At 46.9% G+C, this 27,716-nt stretch overlaps 2 protein-coding genes across 5 annotated transcripts in view; both read right to left on the minus strand.

Annotated features, from left to right (window-relative positions):
- Positions 1–382, minus strand: part of LOC308136518 (1,5-anhydro-D-fructose reductase) — a 7,385-nt gene extending 7,003 nt beyond the window's left edge. For all 3 annotated transcript variants that reach the window (XR_013936831.1, XM_080504863.1, XM_080504862.1), the window contains exon 1: positions 1–382. This exon is cut by the window's left edge and continues 60 nt beyond it. Coding sequence is in view for 2 of the 3 variants with exons in the window: in XM_080504863.1 (XP_080360989.1) it covers positions 1–195 (195 nt within the window). In the remaining variant the exon portion in view is untranslated.
- A 4,190-nt stretch (positions 383–4,572) lies between these two features.
- On the minus strand, positions 4,573–26,719 carry tat (tyrosine aminotransferase). 2 transcript variants are annotated; one of them, XM_080504583.1, is made up of 12 exons: positions 26,622–26,719; positions 21,148–21,449; positions 20,177–20,281; positions 19,283–19,350; positions 19,026–19,184; positions 15,179–15,317; positions 14,982–15,034; positions 7,834–7,986; positions 7,421–7,549; positions 7,209–7,292; positions 6,459–6,557; positions 4,573–5,583 (listed from the first exon to the last, which is right to left on the minus strand). In XM_080504583.1, the coding sequence occupies exons 2-12, from the start codon at positions 21,440–21,442 to the stop codon at positions 5,452–5,454; spliced, it is 1,416 nt and encodes a 471-aa protein (XP_080360709.1). In that variant the 5' UTR covers positions 21,443–21,449; positions 26,622–26,719; the 3' UTR covers positions 4,573–5,451. The 2 variants fall into 2 exon arrangements, with proteins under 2 accessions (XP_080360709.1, XP_080360708.1); XM_080504582.1 differs by lacking the exon at positions 26,622–26,719 and adding an exon at positions 22,255–22,375.
- Between the last annotated feature and the right edge of the window lie 997 nt (positions 26,720–27,716).

Raw genomic sequence — 27,716 nt, forward strand, 5'->3', positions numbered from 1 at the left:
CTGCAGCCGGCCGTCCTCCATGCTGGACGCTCGTCTTCCTCTTCCCCCTCTCCGCTGAGGCCTCCTCCTCCTCCTCCTCCTCCTCCTCCCCTGCTTCTGCTGACTCTCAACCTCTATCTTCCGTTTTTTCAGTCCTTCCTTCCTTCCTCTCTCTCTCTCTCTCGCCCTCCGTCCTATCAGCAGCAGGTTAATCATCGCACGGCGAGCGTCGCCAGCGTGACGTATTTACGTGTAAACATGAAGTACAAAGGTCACTGGTCACCGCGGCTTCACACACAAACACAAACCACTGGAGTCGCACTCTGATTGGAAGGTGTTGTTACATCACGGCGACACGTGTTGCTCAAAAGCACCGAGAAGTGACGCGTGTGTGTGGGGAAGAATAAATAAAGTTGAGTTGAATTGAAGAGGAATAATAACAAAGTTCACACGCCGGAGGTTTGTTTCGCTTTTACATTGGAGTTCTGATGTTGGGCCACTGGGGGGCGCTGCTAGTGTTGGTGCTGGAGCTACTCACACACACACACACACACACACACACACACACACACACACTCACACTCACCCTCACCCTCACCCTCACCCTCACCCTCACCCTCACCCTCACCCTCACACACACACACACACACACACACACACACACACACACACACACACACACACACACACACACACACACACCCCACCCTCACACACTCACACTCACACTCACACTCACACTCACCCTCACCCTCACCCTCACCCTCACACTCACACTCACACTCACACTCACACTCACACTCACACTCACACTCACACTCACACTCACACTCACACTCACACTCACACTCACACTCACCCTCACCCTCACACACACACACACACACACACACACACTCACCCTCACCCTCACACTCACACTCACACTCACACTCACACTCACACTCACACTCACCCTCACCCTCACACTCACACTCACACTCACACTCACACTCACACTCACACTCACACTCACACTCACACTCACACTCACAACACACTCTCACACACTCACACTCACCCTCACACACACTCACACTCACACTCACACTCACAACACACTCTCACACACTCACCCTCACCCTCACACACTCACACACTCACACACACACACACACACACACAACACACTCTCACACACTCACACACTCACCCTCACCCTCACCCTCACACACTCACCCTCACCCTCACACACTCACACACTCACACACACACTCACAACACACTCTCACACACTCACACACACACACACTCACCCTCACCCTCACCCTCACACACTCACCCTCACCCTCACCCTCACACACTCACACTCACCCTCACCCTCACCCTCACCCTCACACACTCACACACACACACACACACTCACACTCACACACACACACACACGGACAGAAGTGATGTTCCAGTTTGAAGGAATCGTTCAAACCCTGCGAGTCACGACCGAGCGGAGACTGCCGAGTCATCAGTCCACTGGCTGGTTCGCTGAGTCATCGTTGCTGCAGAGGGAAACGCTCAGCGTTGAGAAAAGTTCACTTTCTACATGAACGAGTTCAAAGTTCAGGTCACGGATTTTTAAATTAACTCGTTCAGGTCATAAGTTCATAATTCAGTTCCAAAAATTAACTCGTTCAAGGTTCCTTTATTTTTTCACTATATTCTCCTAAACACTATATTCTCCTAAACACGCTGCTTTATAATGAGGAATCATTAAAACAAACAAAGGAAAACACAGCAGGTTCTACAAGCAAATTCCAAGTTAAAGTGCAAAACATTTAAACGTTATTTTATTAATTTATTTTTATTTTTTATTTATTTATTTATTTGTTCATGTTGTCATGCCATTTCACAATATATATATATAAATTTGTCATCCACAATGAACAAAAAGGAACAGAGAGCAGATTAATCTTGTGTTTTCTGTTCCTATTAGCAACTTTACAACAAAACAAATCAATGTGATTCTCCATCCTTTTGTTGATTTTTTCTTTTTACATCAATATGAGCTTTCCAATTTAATTTTTCGTCCACAACACAGAGAAACTTAACTTCCTTGACTCTTTTTACGCTAACTCCACCAAGTGTGATTTTCACATCATCCATTTTGCTGCGATTACTGAAAACCATACAGTTTGTTTTGTCCCAATTTAAGGACAACTTATTTTCGATGAACCAATTACTGTTTAGAGCTGGATTTTTTTTGCAGCTGAATTTTTTTACAGCTGAATTTTTGTTGCAGCTGTATTTTTTTGGGTTTAATTTTTTTGCAGCTGAAATTTTTTTGCGGTTGAATTTTTTTGCAGCTGAATTTTTTTTGCAGCTGAATTTTTTTACAGCTGAAATTTTTTTTTGCAGCTGAATTTATTTGCGGTTGAATTTTTTTGCAGCTGAATTTTTTTGCGGCTGAATTTTTTTTTGGTTGAATTTTTTTGCAGCTGAATTTTTTTTTGGTTGAATTTTTTTACAGCTGAATTTTTTTTTGCAGCTGAATTTTTTTGCAGCTGAATTTTTTTTTGCAGCTGAATTTTTTTTTGCAGCTGAATTTTTTTTTGCAGCTGAATTTTTTTGCGGTTGAATTTTTTTGTAGCTGAATTTTTTTGCGGCTGAATGTTTTTGAAGCTGAATTTTTTTGCAGCTGAATGTTTTTGAAGCTGGATTTTTTTACGGCTGGATTTTTTTTTGGTTGAATTTTTTTGCAGCTGAATTTTTTTGCGGTTGACTTTTTTTGCAGCTGAATTTTTTTGCAGCTGAATTTTTTTTGCAGCTGAATTTTTTTGCGGCTGAATGTTTTTGAAGCTGAAATTTTTGCAGCTGAATTTTTTTGAAGCTGGATTTTTTTTTTGGTTGAATTTTTTTGCAGCTGAATTTTTTTGCAGCTGAATTTTTTTACAGCTGAATTTTTTGGCAGCTGAATTTTTTTGCAGCTGAATTTTTTTGCAGTTGAATTTTTTTGAAGCTGAATTTTTTTGCAGCTGAATTTTTAGACACATTGAATTTTTACACCCCGAATATTTGTAGATGTTGGGAAGAAAAAAAATCAGAAGCAAAAAAAAGATACAAACGTAAAATTCGACAGCTTTTAAAACTCAAAGTCTTCCATGATTTCCATGGTTAAAAAAATAATTCAGAGATAGAAATTGGAATTCAGAATCTGACGTCACAGTTTCACTTCCATAGACTTCAAAGAAATAATTGAACTCGTTCAGGCACAACAGTGCAAACGCGAACGTCTCTGTTGTGCTGCTGCAGCTTATAAATATATATCTATACAAATATATCTATATAAATATATGTCTTTACTCACTTCAGTCGCCCCGTGAGGAAAACAGTCACGCCGCTGCTGCTAGTAGCCGCTAAAAGCCGCGAGGAGCACTCGGATAGAAAACACGAGACGCTGCACAGCCTGCCGACGGCGCCGCCATCTTGGTGCTTTTATTTTGAAAGTCGGCGTAATAAACGCTCCAACTTGGTAGTTTTATTTTGACAGCCACCATAATAACAATCCAACCCGGTGGTTTGTCCACTGGAATGTCTGTGTGGATCGACAGACATCGTTTTTGAAAAAGTTGCCTCATAAACACAAAACTTTTCAGAAACAGTTTTTTTTTTTTTTTTACCTGAAACGTTCCGTCACAGCAGCGTCCTTTCAAAGTAAAGTTAAATTCTCTGAGTAAAGGACGATTGTTCTAATGTAACTTGAGTCTAAAGAATAAAAGAATAAACAAAAGTCATTTGTCAGAAGTGGGATTCGAACCCACGCCTCCAGGGGAGACTGCGACCTGAACGCAGCGCCTTAGACCGCTCGGCCATCCTGACTGTGAGGGACGTCACGTCCTGTCACGATAAAGTCTCTGACGATGGAAACCGGAAACGTCTTTATGACGTTTCAAACTAAATGGATCGTTTTCAAAACTGCAGGATTTTTCAGTTAAATCTACTTCAGCGCTAAAATTTAGTTAATTTATTGCATGAAAGTATTCCCCCCCCCCCCCCCCCTCAATAAATTCAAATCTAAAAAGATATTTTCTGCCCTTTAAAGTTGAATTTCTTCTTCTTTTACTTCTTCTTCTTCTGTTTGATCTCCGATTGTCATAAAGTCTTTCGTCCGGGGGTGTCAAACGTGTGATTTTTTATTTTTTTTTGTTAAAGTATTAAAATGAAAACTTGACAGACGCTGATCTAAAAACACTAGTTTGGCAAAAATGACATGGAAAACCTCCCTTGGTCAGGATTAATAAATGCATCTGTGGAGGTCACATGACACAACACCTTTCACAATAAAGGTGTCCAATTTATGTGAAGTGATACTTCAGATCGGTAAATTCCAAAAAATTATGACAAATTGTTTTAATCCTGAATTAAAAATACGATTTTTTTTGTGGGGTTTTTTGTGTGTTGTCACTTTAATATGTATATTTCAGAATAGACTGGTGAATTCTTGCAGTTACAAAAGGATCAAAAGAAGGAAAGACTTTGACATTTGTCCAGATCTGCAGTTTAATATGTGATGTGTCGTGTTTATGAGGCGGCAGGATGAGAAATGAGGAGTCCAGGACGTGAACAGCAGTCCGGCCATCGGAGTTTTATTCGCTATTAACGAAAAACTACTACATCAAATATAGCGTCTGAAAAACGAGGAAAAACAATTTACACAAGTACAATTTGAGTAGATTAACGTAGCAATGATATTCAGTGAAAGTTCCCATAAAGGAGAAGATGAATGAAAATAGATTTTCACAAAAATCAGAGAGATTAATTTTTATTTATGAATGAAAGTAATTAAAATACAAATATATTTTGGGCGGTTCACAAAATTCTAACGACAACAAAAAAAAAGAAAAACAAATGAACATTAGATATTTGGACAATATGTCCACACTTGATAAAATTAGCAGCTGAAAATGTGGTTTTCCTCTCGTACGTTCCTATAGAACGCGTTGATCATCCTGCGTGAACAGGAAACAACCGAGTTTGAAGCTTTCAAAGGCTTTTTCACTTTTCCTGTCATAATGACTCCGGCCACCAGAGGTCACTATTCAAACACGTACCGGTTGCCTTTTCCTCTGTATCATAAAGGAGTTTGATGTGATAAACAAGAAGTGTACAAAGCGCTACACAAATTATATAAATATACAAAAACAAATAGAGCTTAACACGTGTTTGTTTGTATAAAATATAAATATTTGGTTTGTTAATTTTATAGGTTTTACAGGAAGAAAAAAAAATTACACCATCCGACGCGTCCGCGGTTTCATCCGCGCCGTCGGCGCTAGCTAGCTAGCGCGGGTCCATAACACAAATTCTCTTCTTACTCGGCGTCGCGGTGACTTCAGAGCCGACTCCTGCTCCAGTGTCTCTGACCGGGAGACAGTCGTCCCGGGAGACGGTCGTCCCGGGAGACGGTCGTCCCGGTCGGCGGTCCACTGCCGCACCGCGTCACTGGTCCAGGTCGCAGCTGCGGGGGCGATAGTAGCGCTGGCAGAACTCCCGGATCCGGGCGCACGCCTCCGCCATCATCTCCTGTGGCACCGTCACCACGATGCGGAAGTAGTTCGGATACTCGAACGCCTGGAAAGGGAGGTTTTTTGTTTTGTCATCTTAACGGCGTTGAAAGGTCCTTTGTTGCCATGACGACATTGGCTTTGATCACAACGAGTTAATAAGGTGGTCTGGAGCCGAGCCACGGCGACATGAAAGGTCCTTTGTTGCCATGACGACATTGGCTTTGATCACAACGAGTTAATAAGGTGGTCTGGAGCCGAGCCACGGCGACACGATTTCAGGTGAAAACTCAAAACTTTTGTTGCGTTACACGCTGGAAGTGTCACTTTATGAAAACGCCTTCCATGGTGCCACTTTTTGAAAATGCTCAAATCCAACACTTCTCTTTGTCCCACTCACTAAGGCCACGTCAACGCGTACCCGGGATTTTACAATTACGACATTTCTCAGGATTTTAGATTTATTATTCTTTATTTATTTATTTAGATTTATTGTCTTTCTCTGTTTGCGTCTAAACTTTTAACTTTTCTCTGTTAAAAAGCCTCTGGAAACGACCCAGTTGTCGTCACTGCTTTATAAACAAAGTTGAATTGAATTGAATTAAAAGAACGAGGCGGAGGTTTACGACACAATTCGTGACGTCGTGTTTTTTTTTTTTTTTTTTTTTTTCCAGGATTCTGATTGGCTGTCGTGGCTTCCTGCTTCTCGTCACACTGCCCCCTGCTGGTCTGGCTGCTCACAGCAGCTCTGGACCAGGAGGACATGAGGGTCCGTCTAAATGAAGATCATTTTGTAAACGAAGAGAGGAAATGTCTGTTTGTGGACCTTGAGGCCAGGACTTCAAGCTCAAGGACCTAATAATCCTAAACAAACACTGTTTGTCAGTGATTTGCATAAAGCTACGGTTGGATGTCAACAGGAAGTGGTGGGCGGGGCCTTACTGAAGCCGGCAGACAGAAGACGGACTGATCGATCACCAAACGTTCGGTGAAGTCCACGTCGTTCTTGAAGTCTGGGAAGTGATCCATGTCGATCCCCACCTGGAGACACACACACACACACACACACACACACACACACACACACACACACACACGCACACACGCACACACACACAATATTGATATTAAGGTCAGTATTGTCCACAGAGTGCACAGTATAGAGTGTATAGAGAGTATAGAGACTCTAGAGTATACAGAGTGTGTAGTGTGCATAGAGTGTATAGAGACTATAGAGAATACAGAGTGTAGAGTATATAGAGCATATAGAGAGTATAGAGAGTATAGAGACTCTAGAGTATACAGAGTGTGTAGTGTGCATAGAGTGTATAGAGAGTATAGAGTGTATAGAGTATAGAGTGTATAGATATTGTAGAGAATACAGAGTGTATAGAGAGTATAGAGACTATAGAGTATACAGAGTGTGTAGAGTGTATAGAGATTATAGAGACTATAGAGACTATATAGAGACTATAGATTATACAGAGCGTATAGAGAGTATAGAGAATACAGAGACTATAGAGAGTATGGAGTGTATAGAGAGTATACAGAGAGTATAGAGTGTATAGAGAGTATAGAGCGTATAGAGAATACAGAGACTATAGAGAGTATGGAGTGTATATAGAGTATACAGAGTGTGTAGTGTGTATAGAGAGTATAGAGTATACAGAGTGTGCAGGGTTGTACACTCACCATGAGGTACATGGCCCCTGAAGGCATCACGGGGTTCAAACCGGGGACCGTGGACAGTTCGTTGAAACACAACTCCGAGTTGGACTGAAGCCAAAACACAGACATTCAGTTTTCCGGAGCCTCACGAGGTGAAAAACACACGTTTGAACAATCCAGCGAACTTTTCTATCTATTTAGAGGCTTTTTCCTAAACTATACGCGAGAGACCCTACCTGGAGGAACTCCACGGTGCGTCGGTAGAAGCTCCGCGGCGTGTTGTTGAAGATGTCCTCTAGCGCCCCCTGGACGATACTGCAGGCCCCGAGGATCCGCTGGCTCAGCTTCACCAGACCCTGTCGGATCTGCAGAGACACACTTTCACTGACAAACAGTCCAGCGAGACAAAAAACTAAACATAGAAGAAGAAGAAGAAAGAAGAAAGAAGAAAGAAGAAAGAAGAAAGAAGAAAGAAGAAAGAAGAAAGATGAAAGAAAAATTGAAAGAAGAAAGAAGAAAGCAGAAGAAAGAAGAAAGAAGAAAGAAGAAAGAAGAAAGAAGAAAGAAGAAGAAAGAAGAAAGAAGAAAGAAGAAGAAGAAGAAGAAGAAGAAGAAGACGGGTCAGAGGACAAAGTGTCTCGTCTCGTACCTCGGAGCCAAACACGTGGTTGCGGTCGTGGACGAGGATCCAGCCCATCCTCCAGCCGGGGACCAGCCAGCGCTTGGCCAAACCACCGCAGGACAGGACGGGGACGCTGCTGCTGAGGGACGCCAGGGACGGACAGGAGCTGCCCGGGAAGACCTGCAGGAGGAGGAGGAGGAGGATGGATGGATGGATGGATGGATAATAACAATAGTAATAATAACAACAACAACAATAATAATAACAATAATACTAGTAATAATAATAATAGTATAAATAATAGTAATGATAATATTAACATAATAATAGTAATAACAACAACAACAACAATAATAATAGTAATAACAATAATAATAAAAATAACAATAACAATAATAGCAACAATAATAATAGTAGTAATAATAATAATATTAATAAAAAAACAATGATACTATTAATGTTAATAATAATAATAATAACAATAATAGCAACAATAATAATAGTAATAATAATAATAATATTAATAAAAAAACAATGATACTATTAATGATAATAATAATAATAATAACAATAATAGCAACAATAATAATAGTAATAATAATAATAATATTAATAAAAAAATAATGATACTATTAATGATAATAATAATAATAATAACAATAATAGCAACAATAATAATAGTAATAATAATAATAATAATAATAGTATTAATAATAATGATACTATTAATGATAATGATAATAATAATAATAATAATAATAACAATAATACTAGTAATAATAATAATAGCATTACGGTAATAATAGTAATGATAATCTTAATGATAATAATAGTAATAATAATAATAATAATATAGTAGTAGTAGTAATAATAATAATAATAGTATTCATAATAACAACAATAATAATAATAATAGTAATGATCATATTAATGATAATAATAGTAATAATAATAAAAATAACAATAACAATAATAATAGTAGTAATAATAATAATAGTATTAATAATAATAATAATAGTAATAATAATAATAACACTATTAATAACAATAACAATAATAATAGTATAATAATATAATATATAATATATAATAATATTATATATATAATATTATTATATATATATGATGTATATTATATTTATATTAGATTTTATTTTATTTTATATTCTATTTGGAGTTGCATCTATACATGTATGAAAAGTGTTCTATAAATAAAGTTTGATTGGCTCTGACTCGTACTAACGGAGGTTCAAAAGGACAAAGGAGGAGAAAACCACCCTGGGATTTTAACGTACGGCTATTTAACCAGTCTACGTTGTGACGGTGTTATGTAAGTGAGTCCAGACGGGTGGAGTCACAGTGACACACTGCTTTACACAGCAAGCTGCTTCCCATTAGCTCCATACAGTGAGGGGGGCCACACCCCCGTTTCCTATTGGCCGGACGCTCGTCAGTGACGTCACAGCAAACGAGCCCGAAAACAAGCCGCCGCCAGTTTGGAGCTTTTTTTTTTTTTTTTTTTTTGATTTTGGCTGCCGTCCATCAAGACTTTGGTACGAGTTGAGAGTTTGACGACTGCGTGTAAAGATGTGCACGTGAAGCCCGAGGCTGTACGGTGCAAACACACGGGGAACGAGGGGTTGATAGTTAGAAACCCAGACTCACTAATGAGCTCAAACTCGTAAAAAAAGCAAAGCGCCTCCGCTGGAATTCCTCTAACGACCGCAGGAAACGAGCTCCGACTGTTCCCTAATGCTGCATTAATGTGTCAGACGCATTCAATATTTAACTTGTGGTCAGAAAACACTCAGCATTCGCAGCGTCCCCCCCCACCCCCCCTTCTTTCAACAGAGTCGGAGCGTTTTTAAAAAGTTGCGTCGCCAGTAAACGAGCATCAGTCTTCCCGTTAGCAGCATTAGCACTAGCATCATCGCCAGCCGCTGCCTTCAGCATTAGTCTCTAATAAAGGAGATCGTGACTTCACACGCTCCTGTTTATGCCGTAGCGGTTAGCATTAGCGCCTAAACAACAAAGCGCCCGAGTTACTTTGTTAATGTAGAAAACGGTTAAACGGGCCTCAGTCTTCCCGTTAGCAGCATTAGCATTAGCATCATCGCCAGCCGCTGCCTTCAGCATTAGTCTCTAATAAAGGAGATCGTGACTTCACACGCTCCTGTTTATGCCGTAGCGGTTAGCATTAGCGCCTAAACAACAAAGCACCCAAGTTATTTCGTTAATGTAGAAAATGGTTAAACGGGCCTCAGTCTTCCCGTTAGCAGCATTAGCATTAGCATCATCGCCGTGTTGTGGACCCGTGCTAGCTAGCGCCGACGGCGCAGAAGAAACCGCAACACGTCAGATGGTGTAATTTTTTTTTTTTTGTAAAACCTATAAAATTAACAAACCAAATATTGATATTTTAAACAAACAACACGTGTTGAGCTCTATTTGTTTTTGTATATTTACATAATTTGTGTAGCGCTTTGTACACTTCTTGTTTATCACATCAAACTTCTTCATGATCCAGAAAAAAGGCAACGGGTATGAAGCATCATCGCCGCTGCCTTCAGCATTCGTCTCGAATAAAGGAGATCGTGACTTCACACGCTCCTGTTTATGCCGTAGCGGTTAGCATTAGCGCCTAAACAACAAAGCGCCCGAGTTACTTTGTTAATGTAGAAAACGGTTAAACGGGCCTCAGTCTCCCCGTGAGCAGCATTAGCATTAGCATCGTCGCCAGCCGCTGCCTTCAGCATTAGTCTCTAATAAAGGAGATCGTGACTTCACACGCTCCTGTTTATGCCGTAGCGGTTAGCATTAGCGCCTAAACAACAAAGCGCCCGAGTTATTTCGTTAATGTAGAAAACGGTTAAACGGGCCTCAGTCTCCCCGTGAGCAGCATTAGCACTAGCATCGTCGCCAACCGCTGCCTTCAGCATTAGTCTCTAATAAAGGAGATCGTGACTTCACACGCTCCTGTTTATGCCGTAGCGGTTAGCATTAGCGCCTAAACAACAAAGCGCCCAAGTTACTTTGTTAATGTAGAAAACGGTTAAACGGGCCTCAGTCTCCCCGTGAGCAGCATTAGCATTAGCATCGTCGCCAGCCGCTGCGTTCAGCACTCGTCTCTAATAAAGGAGATCGTGACTTCACACGCTCCTGTTCATGTTGTAGTGCCCGGTTAGCATTAGCGCCTAAACAACAAAGCGCCTGAGTTACTTTGTTAATGTAGAAAATGGTTAAACGGGCCTCAGTCTTCCCGTTAGCAGCATTAGCATTAGCATCATCGCCGTGTTGTGGACCCGTGCTAGCTAGCGCCGACGGCGCAGAAGAAACCGCAACACGTCAGATGGTGTAATTTTTCCCGTCTATGTCGTAGCGGTTAGCATTAGCGCCTAAACATCAAAGCGCCCGAGTTACTTTGTTGATGTAGAAAATGGTTGTAGAGCAGCCGACGCTCCCGAAGGACGGACGACACGTCCGGGTTCAATCCACCCGACGAATCCTGATATTTTTCATGAACATATTTTGTCGTTCGTTTTCAGAAAAACATTCAAAAGATGCGGAAAAAAAAGATTCCGTGGCCTCCAGGAGGACGTCGCACGTTTAGCTGGAATCGTTTTGTCTTGATTGATTGATTGATTTTTTTGTGTGTAAAGCTGAATATTCCCTCCACCCTCCCTTCATTCCCGCCCTCCTCCCTGCCGCTGTGCCGAAACCGCACGTCCGCGCTAACCGCAACCAGATGAGGAAAAGTGCAAAGTCATGGTGATTTGGCTGAGCTGGACGGGTGATGTCAGAGGAGGAAGAGGAGGAGGAAGAGGAGGAGGAGGAGGGGGAGGAGGGGGGGTAGTTTGTGGTGGATGAACCCATCGGCCCCATTTGACTCTAAACTTTTCCACTCTCTCTCTCTCTCTCTCTCTCTCTCTCTCTCTCTCTCTCTCGACACGAACCCGCAGTCGCGTCGTCACGTAAGGTTAGCGCTGAGCTAGCGTTAGCTTTGGGAGATAAAATGTTCCGGCCACAGTCTGAAGGTTGAACCGTGTTTGGATACGAAGGGTTGAACTTTTTTTTTTGCATTGGTGACTCATTCGACCCGGTGAGACGGGGCCACGTCTACTTCCTCCATTCCATCGCCGACGACAGCTTTAGCATTAGCATTAGCTTTTGGACTCGAGTTTGCGACTTGACGTCCTGCAGCAGCGGGAATTTCCCACAAACTCCACATTTACGGACATTTTACATCTCTCGCCACACACTCTATGCCCCGCCCACTCCACGTTTGACGTCGCGGTGGCGCGTTTTATTAGCCCGGAAACATTTAGGGTTACTTTGTTTTGAACAGGTTCCAGGAACGCCGAAGGTCTGGCGTACGGTACGCATGCACTACTTCGCGTTGACAGTGATGTCTGGACGTACATTTGTTTTTTAAAAGAACGGCGTGGAGAAAAAGGTTTGGCTGGTGTGGGCGGGGCCTCAGTCGTAACTGCGCCACACAGCTGGAGAACATCTGTGCAGTGTTTTATTGCAGTGATTATAAAAGTCCGTTCGGTGAAAGTTTGTAGCCCCTTGACACTCGACACACTATTAAACTACAAAAGCGACAAGTGATTTAAACAAATTGTGAAGATTATCCCATAAAAACCTCCAGAATGTATCGGGAATATATACATAAATCATGTTTATAACCACGCATTTGATCAGGAAGGGAATAAAATAAAGCAGTTTGACTGTAAGGTCTGTGCAAAACGACCATAATTCCTCCTTGAAGATTTGCTTCTAAATTATTTTCAGTCGAATTCGAAGTATTACTGAGCTGAAGGTTCAGTTTGTGGAGATCGTTGCTCAAGTGTGTGTGTGTGTGTGTGTGTGTGTGTGTGTGTGTGTGTGTGTGTGTGTTTGCATGACCCTCAATGATCGGACCACATCAGACTTCTGTGGACTCGGTGCACTGATAATGTTTTCTAATCTGCTGTTGTTGAACCTCTTCTTAAAAAAAACACACCTTGACCAGGAGTCGTAGCAAATCACAGGCCGACATCCAACCTTGAGTTCTAAAATCGTAGACAAAGTCAGCTTTGTGACCATTTCAGCAGAAATGACTGTCAGGTTTGATCTCCTCATAGGATAGAGGTCAAAGTTACTAATGAGCTTCTCGTGGCTTCAGACCTGGCTCTACCTCTCTCTCTCCACACCTCGCTCTACCTCTCTCTCTCCACACCTCGCTCTACCTCTCTCTCTCTACACCTCGCTCTACCTCTCTCTCTCCACACCTCGCTCTACCTCTCTCTCTCTACACCTCGCTCTACCTCTCTCTCTCTCTACACCTCGCTCTACCTCTCTCTCTCCACACCTCGCTCTACCTCTCTCTCTCTACACCTCGCTCTACCTCTCTCTCTCCACACCTCGCTCTACCTCTCTCTCTCCACACCTCGCTCTACCTCTCTCTCTCCACACCTCGCTCTACCTCTCTCTCTCTACACCACGCTCTACCTCTCTCTCTCCACACCTCGCTCTACCTCTCTCTCTCCACACCTCGCTCTACCTCTCTCTCTCCACACCTCGCTCTACCTCTCTCTCTCCACACCTCGCTCTACCTCTCTCTCTCTACACCTTGCTCTACCTCTCTCTCTCCACACCTCGCTCTACCTCTCTCTCTCTACACCTCGCTCTACCTCTCTCTCTCCACACCTCGCTCTACCTCTCTCTCTCTACACCTCGCTCTACCTCTCTCTCTCCACACCTCGCTCTACCTCTCTCTCCACACCTCGCTCTACCTCTCTCTCTACACCACGCTCTACCTCTCTCTCTCTCTCTCTACACCTCGCTCTACCTCTCTCTCCACACCTCGCTCTACCTCTCTCTCTACACCCCGCTCTACCTCTCTCTCTACACCACGCTCTACCTCTCTCTCTCCACACCTCGCTCTACCTCTCTCTCTCTACACCTCGCTCTACCTCTCTCTCTCTCTACACCTCGCTCTACCTCTCTCTCTACACCACGCTCTACCTCTCTCTCTCTCTCTACACCTCGCTCTACCTCGCTCTACCTCTCTCTCTCTCTACACCTCACTCTACCTCTCTCTCTACCTCTCTCTCACACCTGGTTCTACCTCTCTCTCCACACCTCGCTCTACCTCTCTCTCTACCTCTGTCTCACACCTCGCTCTACCTCTCTCACACCTCGCTCTACCGCTCTCTCACACCTCGCTCTACCGCTCTCTCACACCTCGCTCTACCTCTCTCTCTACCTCTCTCTCCACACCTCGCTCTACCTCTCTCTCTCCACACCTCGCTCTACCTCTCTCTCTACCTCTCTCTCCACACCTCGCTCTACCTCTCTCACACCTCGCTCTACCGCTCTCTCACACCTCGCTCTACCTCTCTCTACCTCTCTCTACCTCTCTCTCTCCCTCTCTCTCTACCTCGCTCTACCCAGACCAGGGTCTGTTTCTTGCCAATTACCCGAATCAAGGTTTGTATCTCCCGACCCAATCTATCTCTGTCTCTCCTCTCCTCTCCTCTCCTCTCCTCTCCTCTCCTCTCCTCTCCTCTCCTCTCCTCTCCTCTCCTCTCCTCTCCTCTCCTCTCCTCCTCAACCAGTGTTGTATTTGGCGATATATAAATAAAGTTGAATTGAATTGAATTGATCAATCTTCCCATCTTCATATTTAACCCTTAAATACCTCTGGCAATTTTAAATGAAATAAAAGATAAAGTGAAATTTGATAAAGTAATCCAAACATATATTATGTGGGGAGGAAATGGATTAAAATTGAATTGAATTGAATTTAAAAAGTCTAATTAAATTAAATTAAATTTGACCTTTAAACCTAAAAGATGAGAAAAGTAAAAACAGTTCATATAATCTTAACATAAATAATGAAATGTTTTTAAAATCCACATTTCTTTGGGGGACACGTCAGTCTTCAGCTTCTTCTGGATCTTGTCAATAAGAACTGATAAAGTTTACATGCAGAGTGTCTGAATCTGCATTTCCAGCCATCATGTCCCTGGTGACCCCCCCCCCCCCCCCCCCCCCCCCACCGGCCCCCTAATCCCCCCGGTGCTGATGTGGACCGACCTAATCCCAGCAGATGAACCCCCTGGTCCTCTACGGGACAAAGACTGCCCCCCCCCCCCCCCCCCCCCCCCAGACCCCCTGCTGAGACTCACCATGTCGCTGTAGATCTCGTCAGCCAGGATGGGAAGGCAGTGTCTGGAGGCCACTGGGGGGGACGAGAGACAGAAGACTGTGAGACTCTCGTGAGACACTTGGACCTGGTTCAGGGTCACTCAGACCTCGAGAACCTGGACGGGTTTCTCTGGAGTTTCTCATTGAAGTGAGAAGACGAGGACGAGGAGCAGCGAACCTCTGAGGATCTGCTGCAGATGTCCTCTGCTGAAGACGGAGCCACAGGGGTTGGACGGGTTGGTGACGATCAGACAGGAAGTCCTCTCGTCGATCAGGCTCTCCAGGTGCTGCAGGTCCACCTCCCACGACTTCTCGGGCTGAGGAGGGACGAAGCGGTCAGGAGGACAGAACCAGGAGGACAGAGCCAGGAGGACAGAACCAGGAGGACAGAGCCAGGAGGACAGAACCAGGAGGACAGAGCCAAGAGGACAGAGCCAGGAGGACAGAACCAGGAGGACAGAACCAGGAGGACAGAGCCAGGAGGACAGAACCAGGAGGACAGAGCCAAGAGGACAGAACCAGAAGGACAGAACCAGGAGGACAGAACCAGGAGGACAGAGCCAGGAGGACAAAACCAAGACAACAGAACCAGGAGGACAGAACCAGGAGGACAGAACCAGGAGGACAGAGCCAAGAGGACAGAGCCAGGAGGACAGAGCCAGGAGGACAGAGCCAGGAGGACAGAGCCAAGAGGACAGAACCAGGAGGACAGAGCCAGGAGGACAAAACCAGGAGGACAGAGCCAGGAGGACAGAACCAGGAGGACAGAACCAGGAGGACAGAACCAGGAGGACAGAACCAAGAGGACAGAACCAGGACAACAGAACTAGGAGGACAGACCCCAAGAGGACAGAACCAGGAGGACAGAACCAGGAGGACAGAACCAGGACAACAGAACCAGGAGGACAGAACCAGGACGACAGAACCAGGACGACAGAACCAGGAGGACAGAACCAAGAGGACAGAACCAGGATGACAGAACCAAGAGGACAGAACCAAGAGGACAGAACCGAGAGGACAGAACCAGGACAACAGACACAGGAGGACAGAACCAGGAGGACAGAACCAGGACAACAGACACAGGAGGACAGAACCAGGAGGACAGAACCAGGACAACAGACACAGGAGGACAGAACCAGGAGGACAGAACCAGGACAACAGACACAGGAGGACAGAACCAAGAGGACAGAGCCAGGAGGACAGAACCAAGAGGACAGAACCAGGATGACAGAACCAAGAGGACAGAACCAAGAGGACAGAACCGAGAGGACAAAACCAGGACAACAGACACAGGAGGACAGAACCAGGAGGACAGAACCAGGACAACAGACACAGGAGGACAGAACCAAGAGGACAGAACCAGGAGGACAGAACCAAGAGGACAGAACCAGGATGACAGAACCAAGAGGACAGAACCAAGAGGACAGAACCGAGAGGACAGAACCAGGACAACAGACACAGGAGGACAGAACCAGGAGGACAGAACCAGGACAACAGACACAGGAGGACAGAACCAGGAGGACAGAACCAGGACAACAGACACAGGAGGACAGAACCAGGAGGACAGAACCAGGACAACAGACACAGGAGGACAGAACCAAGAGGACAGAACCAGGATGACAGAACCAAGAGGACAGAACCAAGAGGACAGAACCAAGAGGACAGAACCGAGAGGACAGAACCAGGACAACAGACACAGGAGGACAGAACCAAGAGGACAGAGCCCGGACAACAGACACAGGAGGACAGAACCAGGAGGACAGAACCAGGACAACAGACACAGGAGGACAGAACCTGGAGGACAGAACCAGGAGGACAGAACCAGGACGACAGAACCGAGAGGACAGAACCAGGACAACAGACACAGGAGGACAGAACCAGGAGGACAGAACCAGGACAACAGACACAGGAGGACAGAACCAAGAGGACAGAACCAGGATGACAGAACCAAGAGGACAGAACCAAGAGGACAGAACCAAGAGGACAGAACCGAGAGGACAGAACCAGGACAACAGACACAGGAGGACAGAACCAAGAGGACAGAGCCCGGACAACAGACACAGGAGGACAGAACCAGGAGGACAGAACCAGGACAACAGACACAGGAGGACAGAACCTGGAGGACAGAACCAGGAGGACAGAACCAGGACGACAGAACCGAGAGGACAGAACCAGGACAACAGACACAGGAGGACAGAACCAGGACGACAGACACAGGAGGACAGAACCTGGAGGACAGAACCTGGAGGACAGAACCAAGAGGACAGAACCGAGAGGACAGAACCAGGACAACAGACACAGGAGGACAGAACCAGGACAACAGACACAGGAGGACAGAACCTGGAGGACAGAACCAGGAGGACAGAACCAGGAGGACACACTGTCTCTTCACACCCTCACTCTCTTCCAGCTACTTTTGTCTGCTCGTGTGGATTTGTTGGGTCTTTCTCTGTCAAAATGTCCTGAAGTGTCCTCGATATGATCGGCGCCATATAAACAAAGTGGAATTGAATGTCCTTCGGCCGTCTTTGGTCAACAACAGGAACTATGTCCTTCACCTCGTCTTCAAGTGATCAGTCGTCGACACGTCGTTTAAATTCTACTTGTTCAGGAAGTTTGTAGTGAAGCAACTCTTAATGTGACCTTGAAATACCTCCAGCTAGAGGGACAGTTAGGAGACAGGAGGGACTGTTAGGAGACAGGAGGGACTGTTAGGAGACAGGAGGGACTGTTAGGAGGCAGGAGGGACTGTTAGGAGACAGGAGGGACTGTTAGGAGACAGGAGGGACAGTTAGGAGACAGGAGTGACTGTTAGGAGACAGGAGGGACTGTTAGGAGACAGGAGGGACTGTTAGGAGGCAGGAGGGACTGTTAGGAGACAGGAGGGACTGTTAGGAGACAGGAGGGACTGTTAGGAGGCAGGAGGGACTGTTAGGAGACAGGAGGGACTGTTAGGAGACAGGAGGGACTGTTAGAAGATAGGATGGACTGTTAGGAGGCAGGAGGGACTGTTATGAGACAGGAGGGACTGTTGGGAGACAGGAGGGACTGTTGGGAGACAGGAGGGACTGTTAGGAGACAGGAGGGACAGTTAGGAGACAGGAGGGACAGTTAGGAGACAGGATGGACTGTTAGGAGGCAGGAGGGACTGTTAGGAGGCAGGAGGGACTGTTAGGAGACAGGAGGGACTGTTAGGAGACAGGAGGGACTGCTAGGAGACAGGAGGGACTGTTAGGAGGCAGGAGGGACTATTAGGAGGCAGGAGGGACTGTTAGGAGACAGGAGGGACTGCTAGGAGATAGGAGGGACTGTTAGGAGACAGGAGGGACAGTTAGGAGACAGGAGGGACTGTTAGGAGACAGGAGGGACTGCTAGGAGATAGGAGGGACTGTTAGAAGACAGGAGGGACTGTTAGGAGACAGGAGGGACTGTTAGGAGACAGGAGGGACTGTTAGGAGACAGGAGGGACTGTTAGAAGATAGGAGGGACTGTTAGAAGATAGGAGGGACTGTTAGGAGGCAGGAGGGACTGTTAGGAGGCAGGAGGGACTGTTAGGAGACAGGGGGGACTATTAGGAGATAGGAGGGACTGTTAGGGGATAGAAGGGACTGTTAGGAGACAGAAGGGACTGTTAGGAGACAGGACGGACTATTAGGTGATAGGATGGACTGCTGGGAGACAGGAGGGACTGTTGGGAGACAGGAGGGACTAGTAGGAGACAGGAGGGACTACTAGGAGATAGGAGGGACTGTTAGAAGATAGGATGGACTGTTAGGAGACAGGATGGACTAGTAGGAGACAGGAGGGACTGTTAGGAGATAGGAGGGACTGTTAGGAGACAGGAGGGACATTTAGGAGACAGGGGGGACTGTTAGGAGACAGGAGGGACAGTTAGGATGTCCCCTCAGTGAAAACATCACAGGGTCTACTCTGGTGGTTTTTCAGACTAGAACCTTTGAAGTTCTCCTCAGGAAGCCCGATGTGCCCCCCCCCCCCCCCCCCCCCCCCCCGGTGGTTCTACTCACCAGCAGGTTGTAGAGTTTGACCTGGATGCCCATGGACACCGCCAGGGTTTTGTACAAGGAGAAGCCGGGACGGGGCACCAGGATGTTGTCTCCGGGGTTACACAGGACACTGATACACAGGTCGATGGCCTGACTGCAGCCGCTGGTCAGAACCACGTCCTGCAGGAGGAACCGGGACGGAACAACCCCAGAGGTCAGACCTCAGCCGACAGGAAGCCGGTCAGACGACTCCTGCTGGCGTGGATGGACGAGCTCACCTCTGCCTCCAGCGGCGCCTCGGGGCAGCTGTAGAAGTTCGCCACCACCTGCCGACTCTTCAGGTAGCCTGCAGGTGAACGCGGGGAAAATCAACACCCAAACCCACGATGCACAGAAAATACGTGGGTTCCATTCCTTTGGGCTCTTTTGGGCCTCAAATACACGACGTTTTCAGGTGAAAACACAAAACTGCTGTGGCGTTTTGGGTTTTTTACACGACGGCGCTGCTCGGAACCGCCGCAGACGCAACTCCTACTGAGATGAAACTGTACGCAAACGAGAAACCTTTCATCCGATCTGAGGGTACGTCCACACGAGGACAAAAAACTATCTTCTTTCTCCTCCTCCAAAGAAACCTCCGTCCACAGATCTCTATGAACCGTGTTCAACACGAGGCTTCAGGACATGTAGTACACCTGCCAGGCCTTTAGGGGCACTGTGACTCACCAAACACACCAAAAACGCAGAAGAAGACAGAGCACATAGAACTTTAGAAGTAGACTCCTGCTCATAAACCTGTATATAATTCTAATTCTATAGGTCTATGGCCCTGCTCCTCCTGCTGATTGTCAGTAGCTTCTGCAGCTCCATCGGAACTTGTATTCCGTGATTGTAGTGGTTATTTGATGACATCACAGACCGCGGTAGGGGGTGGGTGGGGGGGGGGATTACCTCATCTATTCTCCACAGATGATTGTCTTTGCCGGGGTTTTAGAATTTCCCCACTCTGGGACCCGTACTCCAAGAAAAAAGCTTTTTTCAAGCTTCTAAAACGTCCTCATGTGGACGACAGACCAGAAAACTCCACTTTGCTCCTTCCAGAGGCAGAATTCAGTCCATCCCTGCGGGGGGACACGCTAACGTCCAGGCGCTCTGGTAATGCCGCCACTCACCAACAGAGGGAGCGTAGCCGTTGTACTTCTGGGAGTCGATGGCGTCCTTCAGGGCCTGCAGCACGGCGGCGTCCGTGGGCAGGTTTCCAAACACGGTGGGATCGCCTGGGGACCGGGAACACAGAACCGAGGATTGAGCAAACAAAGTCCACCGGCAAGACCGAGAGGCCTTAACCCTAACCCTAACCCTAACCCTAAGCCATACCCCTACCCCCACGCCTATCCCTACCCCCACCCCTTTCCCTAACACTAACCCTCCCTCTACCCCTAACCCTACCCTTAACCCTATACCCCTAGCACTAACCCTACCCCTAACCCTACCCTTAACCCTAACCCTACCCCCACCCCTTCCCCTAACACTAACCCTCCCTCTACCCCTAACCCTACCCTTAACCCTAACCCTACCCCCACCCCTTCCCCTAACACTAACCCTCCCTCTACCCCTAACCCTACCCTTAACCCTATACCCCTAGCACTAACCCTACCCCTAACCCTAACACCAAACCTAACCCTACCCCTACCCCTAACCTAACCCTACCCCTAACACCAAACCTAACCCTACCCCGACCCCAAACCTAACCCTACCCCTAACCTACCTCTAACCCTAACCCCAATACCTACCCCTGCCACTAACACCAAACCTAACCCTAACCCTACCCCTACCCTTAACCCTACCCCTAACCCTAACACCAAACCTAACCCTAATACCTACCCCTACCCTTACCACTAACAAAGTCCACCGGCAAGACCGAGAGGCGACTACCTAAGCCATACCCCAACCCCTGACCCTAACCTAACCCTACCCCTAACCTACCCCTAACACCAAACCTAACCCTAACCCTACCCCTACCCCTAACCTAACCCTAACCCCAAACCTAAGCCTAATACCCACCCCTACCCCTACCACTAACACCAAACCTAACCCTAACCCTAATCGTAACCGTCACCCTAACCCTACCCCTACCCCTCACCGATGGAGAGGGCGATCATGGCCTTGTCCGGGTTGGGTGTGATCTTCATGCCGTCCACGATGGCCCTGATGGGGTTCAGCGTGTTGCCGGCCATCTCCGAGGGCTTCACCTCCCAGGCGCGGCGCCGGCTCTTGGCCTTGGCCGGATACAAGCTGCCGTTGACGCTGACGTGGTGGAAGGCGTGGCCGCCCAGACCCTTCCCGCTCAGGCCCTTCCCGTTGACCCCGGTTCCGTTCAGGCCTTTGCCGTGGACGTCGTTCCCGCTCATCTGGACCACGAACGACTTGTTATCCATCGTGGAGCTGAAAGGACAAAGGACCGTTACCGCTGAGGAACCCTGTTCGACCTTGTGTTTGAATATGCAAATAAAATAACGACTTTAAACGGCTGTTTGTTCTCGTCTTTGCTTTGCTGCTTTCATCTGTTTCTTTCATCACTTTGTAAGAGATGTTATGATGTAATTAAATGTATTTTCACACCGACTTTCAAGTCTTTCATACAAACGTCCTTCAACTCTCGATTCTGATTCTGATCTGATTCTGAAGATGCATCAAAAGAACCTGCCTGTTCAAATATAAACAAATGAAATGTTCAGTTTGATGTGCAAACAAAGGAAAAACTATAAACACCCCCTTCCATTCATTAATAAACTATTATAGTAAAGATTAACATTAATTGTCAAGTTTATTATTTATTCACATAGTGGCCAAAAAAACACTACTTATAACAACGAACAATATAATTCCTCAACGATATCTGGATTTTCATCCCTACAATGTTGGAGTCTATTTCAGGTACTTAAGTAAGAGTGCAAATATTTACGTTACTAGAGAAAAAAACTCAACGTCACCTCAAGATAACAAGAAACATACGGATCCATTTTTATCCAACACAACCGCTGTTGAATTGCTGATTCAGCATAAAAAGCATCATTATTAGTCATTTTATTATAAAAACTTATATATATATATATATATATATAGAGAGAGAGAGAGAGAGAATTAACAGTAATTTAAATATAATAAAAATGAGGGGTCATTTATAGAAAAATATCTTCCTAAAAACAGGTTGAATGAATAAAGTGGAGACGTGTTTTATTGAGCTTACCTGGTTAAATATTCAGCAAATTATCCCGGAGTGAGCAGGTAAACAGCAGGTAAACAGCCGGTAAACAAACAGCAGGTAAACAACAGGTAAACAGCAGGTAAACAGTCCCTCCCACAGTAAATGAAGAGAAAGTGGCGCCTGATGCTTCAGAGCAGCTTTATAAGGAAGATCCGCTGGAAATGGGTGTCGAGTTCTGATCCACTTCTATTGGTGGAGGATGAGGGCTGAGCCTGACACCCCCCTTACATCATAACCAGAACCAGACCTCCTGGGGGGGGGGGGGGGGGGGGGGGGGGGGGGGGGGGGGGAGGAGGAGAGAGCACCCAAACAGGTCAACGCACCTCCTGCTGGAGTGCGTCATGACAGCGTAAAGTGCAGACGTACACAGTCACTGCGTGACCACCACCCTACCCTCCCCCACCCCCACCGTACCGCCGTACCATCCCCCTACCCCCACCCCCACCCTACCCCTCCCACCACCCCCCACCCCATAAAACTTCAGCAGGTACGACCCCACTATGCTTCCTCATCCGTACTACAAGCCCTCCATCCCCCTATATACCCCACCATCCCCCTCTATACCTCTTTATCCCCCTCCATCCCCCCTATATACCCCACCATCCCCCTCTATAACTCTTTATCCCCCTCCAACCCCCTATATACCCCACCATCCCCACTATACCCTCTTTATCCCCACCATCCCCCTATATACCCCACCATCCCCCTCCATACCTCATTATCCCCCACCATCCCCCTATATACCCCACCATCCCCCTCCATACCCTCTTTATCCCCCTCCATCCCCCTAACTACCCCACCATCCCCCTCTAATCCTCTTATCCCCCTCCATCCCCCATAAACCCCACCATCGCCCTCTATACCTCTTTACCCCACCAGCCCCCTAATACCCCACCATCCCCTCTATACCTCTTAACCCCCTCCATCCCCCTATAATGCCCCACCATCCCCCTCCATACCTCTTTATCCCCCCTCCATCCCCCTATAACCCCACCATCCCCCACTATACCTCTTATCCCCTCCATCCCCCTATATACCCCACATCCCCTCCATAACCTCTTATCCCCCATCCATCCCCCTATATACCCCCACCATCCCCCGCTATACCTCTTTATCCCCCTCCATCCCCCTATATACCCCACCATCCCCCTCCATACCTCTTTATCCCCCTCCATCCCCCTATAATACCCCACCATCCCCCTTCCAACCTCTTTATCCCCCTCCATCCCCCTATATACCCCACCATCCCCCTCTATACCTCTTTATCCCCTCCATCCCCTATATACCGCACCATCCCCTCTACCTCTTTATCCCCTCCATCCCCCTATATACCCCACCATCCCCTCCATACCTCTTATCCCCCTCCATCCCCCTATATACCCCACCATCCCCCTCTATACCCCCCACCCATCCCCCCTCTATACCACAACATCTCCCTCTATACCACTCTATACCCCACCATCCCCCTCTATACCACAACATCTCCCTCTATGCCACTCTATACCCCACCATCCCCCTCCATCCCCCTCCATACCTCTTTATCCCCCTCCATCCCCCTATATACCCCACCATCCCCCTCCATACCTCTTTATCCCCCTCCATCCCCCTATATACCCCACCATCCCCCTCTATACCCCAACATCTCCCTCTATACCCCACCATCCCCTTCTATACCCCACCATCCCCTCCATCCCCCTCTAAACCCCAACATCTCCCTCTATACCCCACCATCCCCTCTATACCCCACCATCCCCCTCTATACCCCTCTATACCCCAACATCTCCCTCTATACCACTCTATACCCCACCATCCCCCTCTATACCCCACACCCCCCTCTATACCCCTCTATACCCCAACATCTCCCTCTATACCACTCTATACCCCACCATCCCCCTCTATACCCACCATCCCCCTCTATACCCCACCACCCCCCTCTATACCCCACCATCCCCCTCTATTCCCCACCATCCTCCTCTATCCCCCTCCATATCCCCTCTATACCCCAACATCCCCCTCTATTCCCCACCATCCCCCTCTATCCCCCTCCATACCCCTCTATACCCCCAACATCTCCCTCTATCCACTCTACTACCCCCTCCATCCCCCTCTATACCCACCATCCCCCTCCTATCCCTCTCCATCCCCTCTATCCCCCTCCATCCCCCACATCTCCCGCTATACCACTCTATACCCTCTATACCCCACCATCCAGTACCATCCCCCCCTCTATACCCCACCATCCCCCTCTATACCCCACCATCCCCCTCTATGCCCCACCATCCCCCTCTATGCCCCACCATCCCCTCTATACCCACCATCCCCCTCTATCACCCACCATCCCCCTCTATACCCAACCATCCAGTACCATCCCCCTCTATACCCCACCATCAACCTCTACACCACTCTATACCCCACATCCCCCTCTGTACCACTCTATACCCCACCATCCCCCTCTGTACTCCTCTATTCCCCTCCATCCAGTATCAACCCCCTCTATACCCCTCTATACCCCACCATCAACCTCTACACCACTCTATACCCCACCATCCAGTACCATCCCCTCTATACCCCACCCTCCCCCTCTATACCCCACCCTCCCCCTCTATACCCCACCATCCAGTACCCCTCTCCCTCTATACCCCACCATCCCCCTCTATACCCCACCATCCCCCTCTATACCCCACCATCCAGTACCCTCTCCCTCTATACCCCACCATCCCCCTCTATACCCCACCATCCAGTACCCTCTCCCTCTATACCCCACCATCCCCCTCTATACCCCACCATCCCCCTCTATACCCCATCCAGTACCCTCTCCCTCTATACCCCCACCATCCCCCTCTATACCCCACCATCCAGTACCATCCCCTCTAAACCCCACCATCATCTCCCAGCCCTGATTTCGGACCCTGATCTACTCTTACATAAGACCAAAAGTGAACTTGTACTTCAACCAAAGTATTTGTTTTCACTATTATCTGTACTTCGTCTTCTGCAAATAAAGTCCGTCCTCCTATCAACTGAGCAGTGACCATATTAGTTAATATCTGGATTTCCCCCCACGCTCCGTTCCAAACTAACCAGGGTAAATGATTGACAGTCAGAAATGAGGCAACGTTCAGTGTTTCTCCACTGAAACGTTCCTCAGATAAACACGTCGAAGGAAAACAAGCAGTAAACAAACGTTTTCATGGTGACGACCAGGGTGGGAACTGTGGGAATGGAGGATTTAAAGTAAATTCACTTAAATAAAAATTTATTGGGCAATAAAGTCTAAATTATTTGGAGAAAATGACACAAAGAGTCTAAATATAAATGAGTATTTGAGTCGTTGCCTTTGATCTTCAAAGACTTAAGTCGTGTTTAACCTGAGACCTTCTTTCTGTTTCCACCATAGAACCTGTCTTTCATGTTCTTATGTACTATTTTTTTTTTTCTTTTAAATTGATCAGAAACGCAGAAACGGTACAGAGAGAAAACCTGAAATAAATATTCAGGCCTCTTCAAGATTTTAAACCAGGTACATTTTAAACCAGGTACATTTTAAACCAGGTACATTTTAAACCTGGTACATTTTAAACTAGGTACATTTAAACCAGGTACATTTTAAACCAGGTACATTTTAACCAGGTACATTTTTAAACCAGGTACATTTTAAACCAGGTACATTTTAAACCAGGTACATTTTAAACCAGGTACGTTTTGTCTCTCCTGCCTACTGCCTCCTGCCTCCCCCTTCCTCTCCTACCTCTCCTGCCCCTCCTGCTCTCCCTACCTCCTGCCTCTCCTACCTCCTAGCTCTCCTGCCTCTCCTACCTCCTGCCTCTCCTGCCCCCTACCTCTCCTGCCCCCTACCTCTCCTGCCCCCTACCTCTCCTGCCTCTCCTGCCCCCTACCTCCTCCTGCCCCCTACCTCTCCTGCCCCCTACCTCTCCTGCCTCTCCTGCCCCCTACCTCTCCTGCCTCTGCTACCTCCTGCCTCTGCTGCCCCCCTACCTCTCCTGCCTCTCCTACCTCCTGCCTCTCCTACCTCCTGCCTCTCCTGCCCCCTACCTCTCCTACCTCCTGCCCTCCTCTGACATGTCAAACCAACGGCACCAGTAGAAAAACTGACGGTTGCTTACATAAGCAGCAGTTCTACAGGTTTTTTTTTAAAAAATTTGACTGAACCACGTCTCAGGGTGGGGTGGGGTGGGGTGTGTGTGTGTGGTGGAGGGGGGGGGGGGGGGGGGTGATCCTGATCCTGGTGTTTGGTCTGCAGGATATATTGACTGAACACAACGTGACAGAGCCTGGAAACCCAAATACACAACATGTTTTGTGTTTTCCTCCATATTACTGGCATTTACCTGCACGGGGTAACAGGGGGGCATCAGGGGGGCATCAGGGGGGCATCAGGGAGGTATCAGGTGAGGCATCAGGGGGCATCAGGGGGGCATCAGGGGGGCATCAGGTGAGGCATCAGGGGGGCATCAGGGGGCATCAGGGGGGCATCAGGTGGGGCATCAGGTGAGGCATCAGGGGGGCATCAGGGGGGCATCAGGCGGCCCCGTCGAGCACGGCGGCGCCAAAACACAACATCATGACGACAAACGGAAAAATGTCATTTAAACTGTTCAAGGAGGATTAATGTGATTAGTGTTTCTGTGATCATGAGACTATTTATCTATCTATTATCTATACATCTATCTATCTATTATCTATACATCTATCTATCCTAGCTATCTATTATCTATACATCTATCTATCTATCTATCTATTATCTATACATCTATCTATCCTAGCTATCTATTATCATATACATCTATCTATCTATTATCTATACATCTATCTATCTATTATGTATATATCTACCTATCCTATCTATCTAGACATGACCTCAAATTGCATCAGTTATCAGAAGATGCTCTATAATCTGGTGCTAATGAGGAAGATGCTCTATAATCTGACGTTAGAGGAGGAAGATGCTCTATAATCTGACGTAGAGGAGGAAGATGCTCTATAATCTGGTGCTAAATGAGGAAGATGCGCTATGATCTGGTGTTAGAGGAGGAAGATGCTCTATAATCTGGTGTTAGAGGACGAAGATGCTCTATAATCTGGTGTTAGAGGAGGAAGATGCTCTATAATCTGGATTAGAGGAGGAAGATGCTCTATAATCTGGATTAAAGGAGGAAGATGCTCTATAATCTGGATTAGAGGAGGAAGGTGCTCTATAATCTGGATTAGAGGAGGAAGGTGCTCTATAATCTGGTGCTAAATGAGGAAGATGCTCTATAATCTGACGTTAGAGGAGGAAGATGCTCTATAATCTGGTGTTAGAGGAAGATGCTCTATAATCTGGTGTTAGAGGAGGAAGATGCTCTATAATCTGATGTTAGAGGAGGAAGGTGCTCTATAATCTGGTGTTAGAGGAGGAAGATGCTCTATAATCTGGTGTTAGA

Source organism: Blennius ocellaris, assembly GCF_963422515.1.
Source record: "Blennius ocellaris genome assembly, chromosome: 11".
In the NCBI taxonomy this organism is placed as follows: Eukaryota; Metazoa; Chordata; class Actinopteri; order Blenniiformes; family Blenniidae; genus Blennius; species Blennius ocellaris.

Excerpts from the sequence above, each read along its gene's own strand:
- tat (XM_080504583.1), bottom strand. The coding sequence starts at position 21,442 with ATGGATAACAAGTCGTTCGTGGTCCAGATGAGCGGGAACGACGTCCAC. Across the intron at positions 7,987-14,981 it reads ACGAGATCTACAGCGACATG|GTCTTCCCGGGCAGCTCCTG; the intron begins GTGAGTCTCAGC and ends CTCCTCCTGCAG. Across the intron at positions 6,558-7,208 it reads CAGGGGCCATGTACCTCATG|GTGGGGATCGACATGGATCA; the intron begins GTGAGTGTACAA and ends GTGTGTCTCCAG.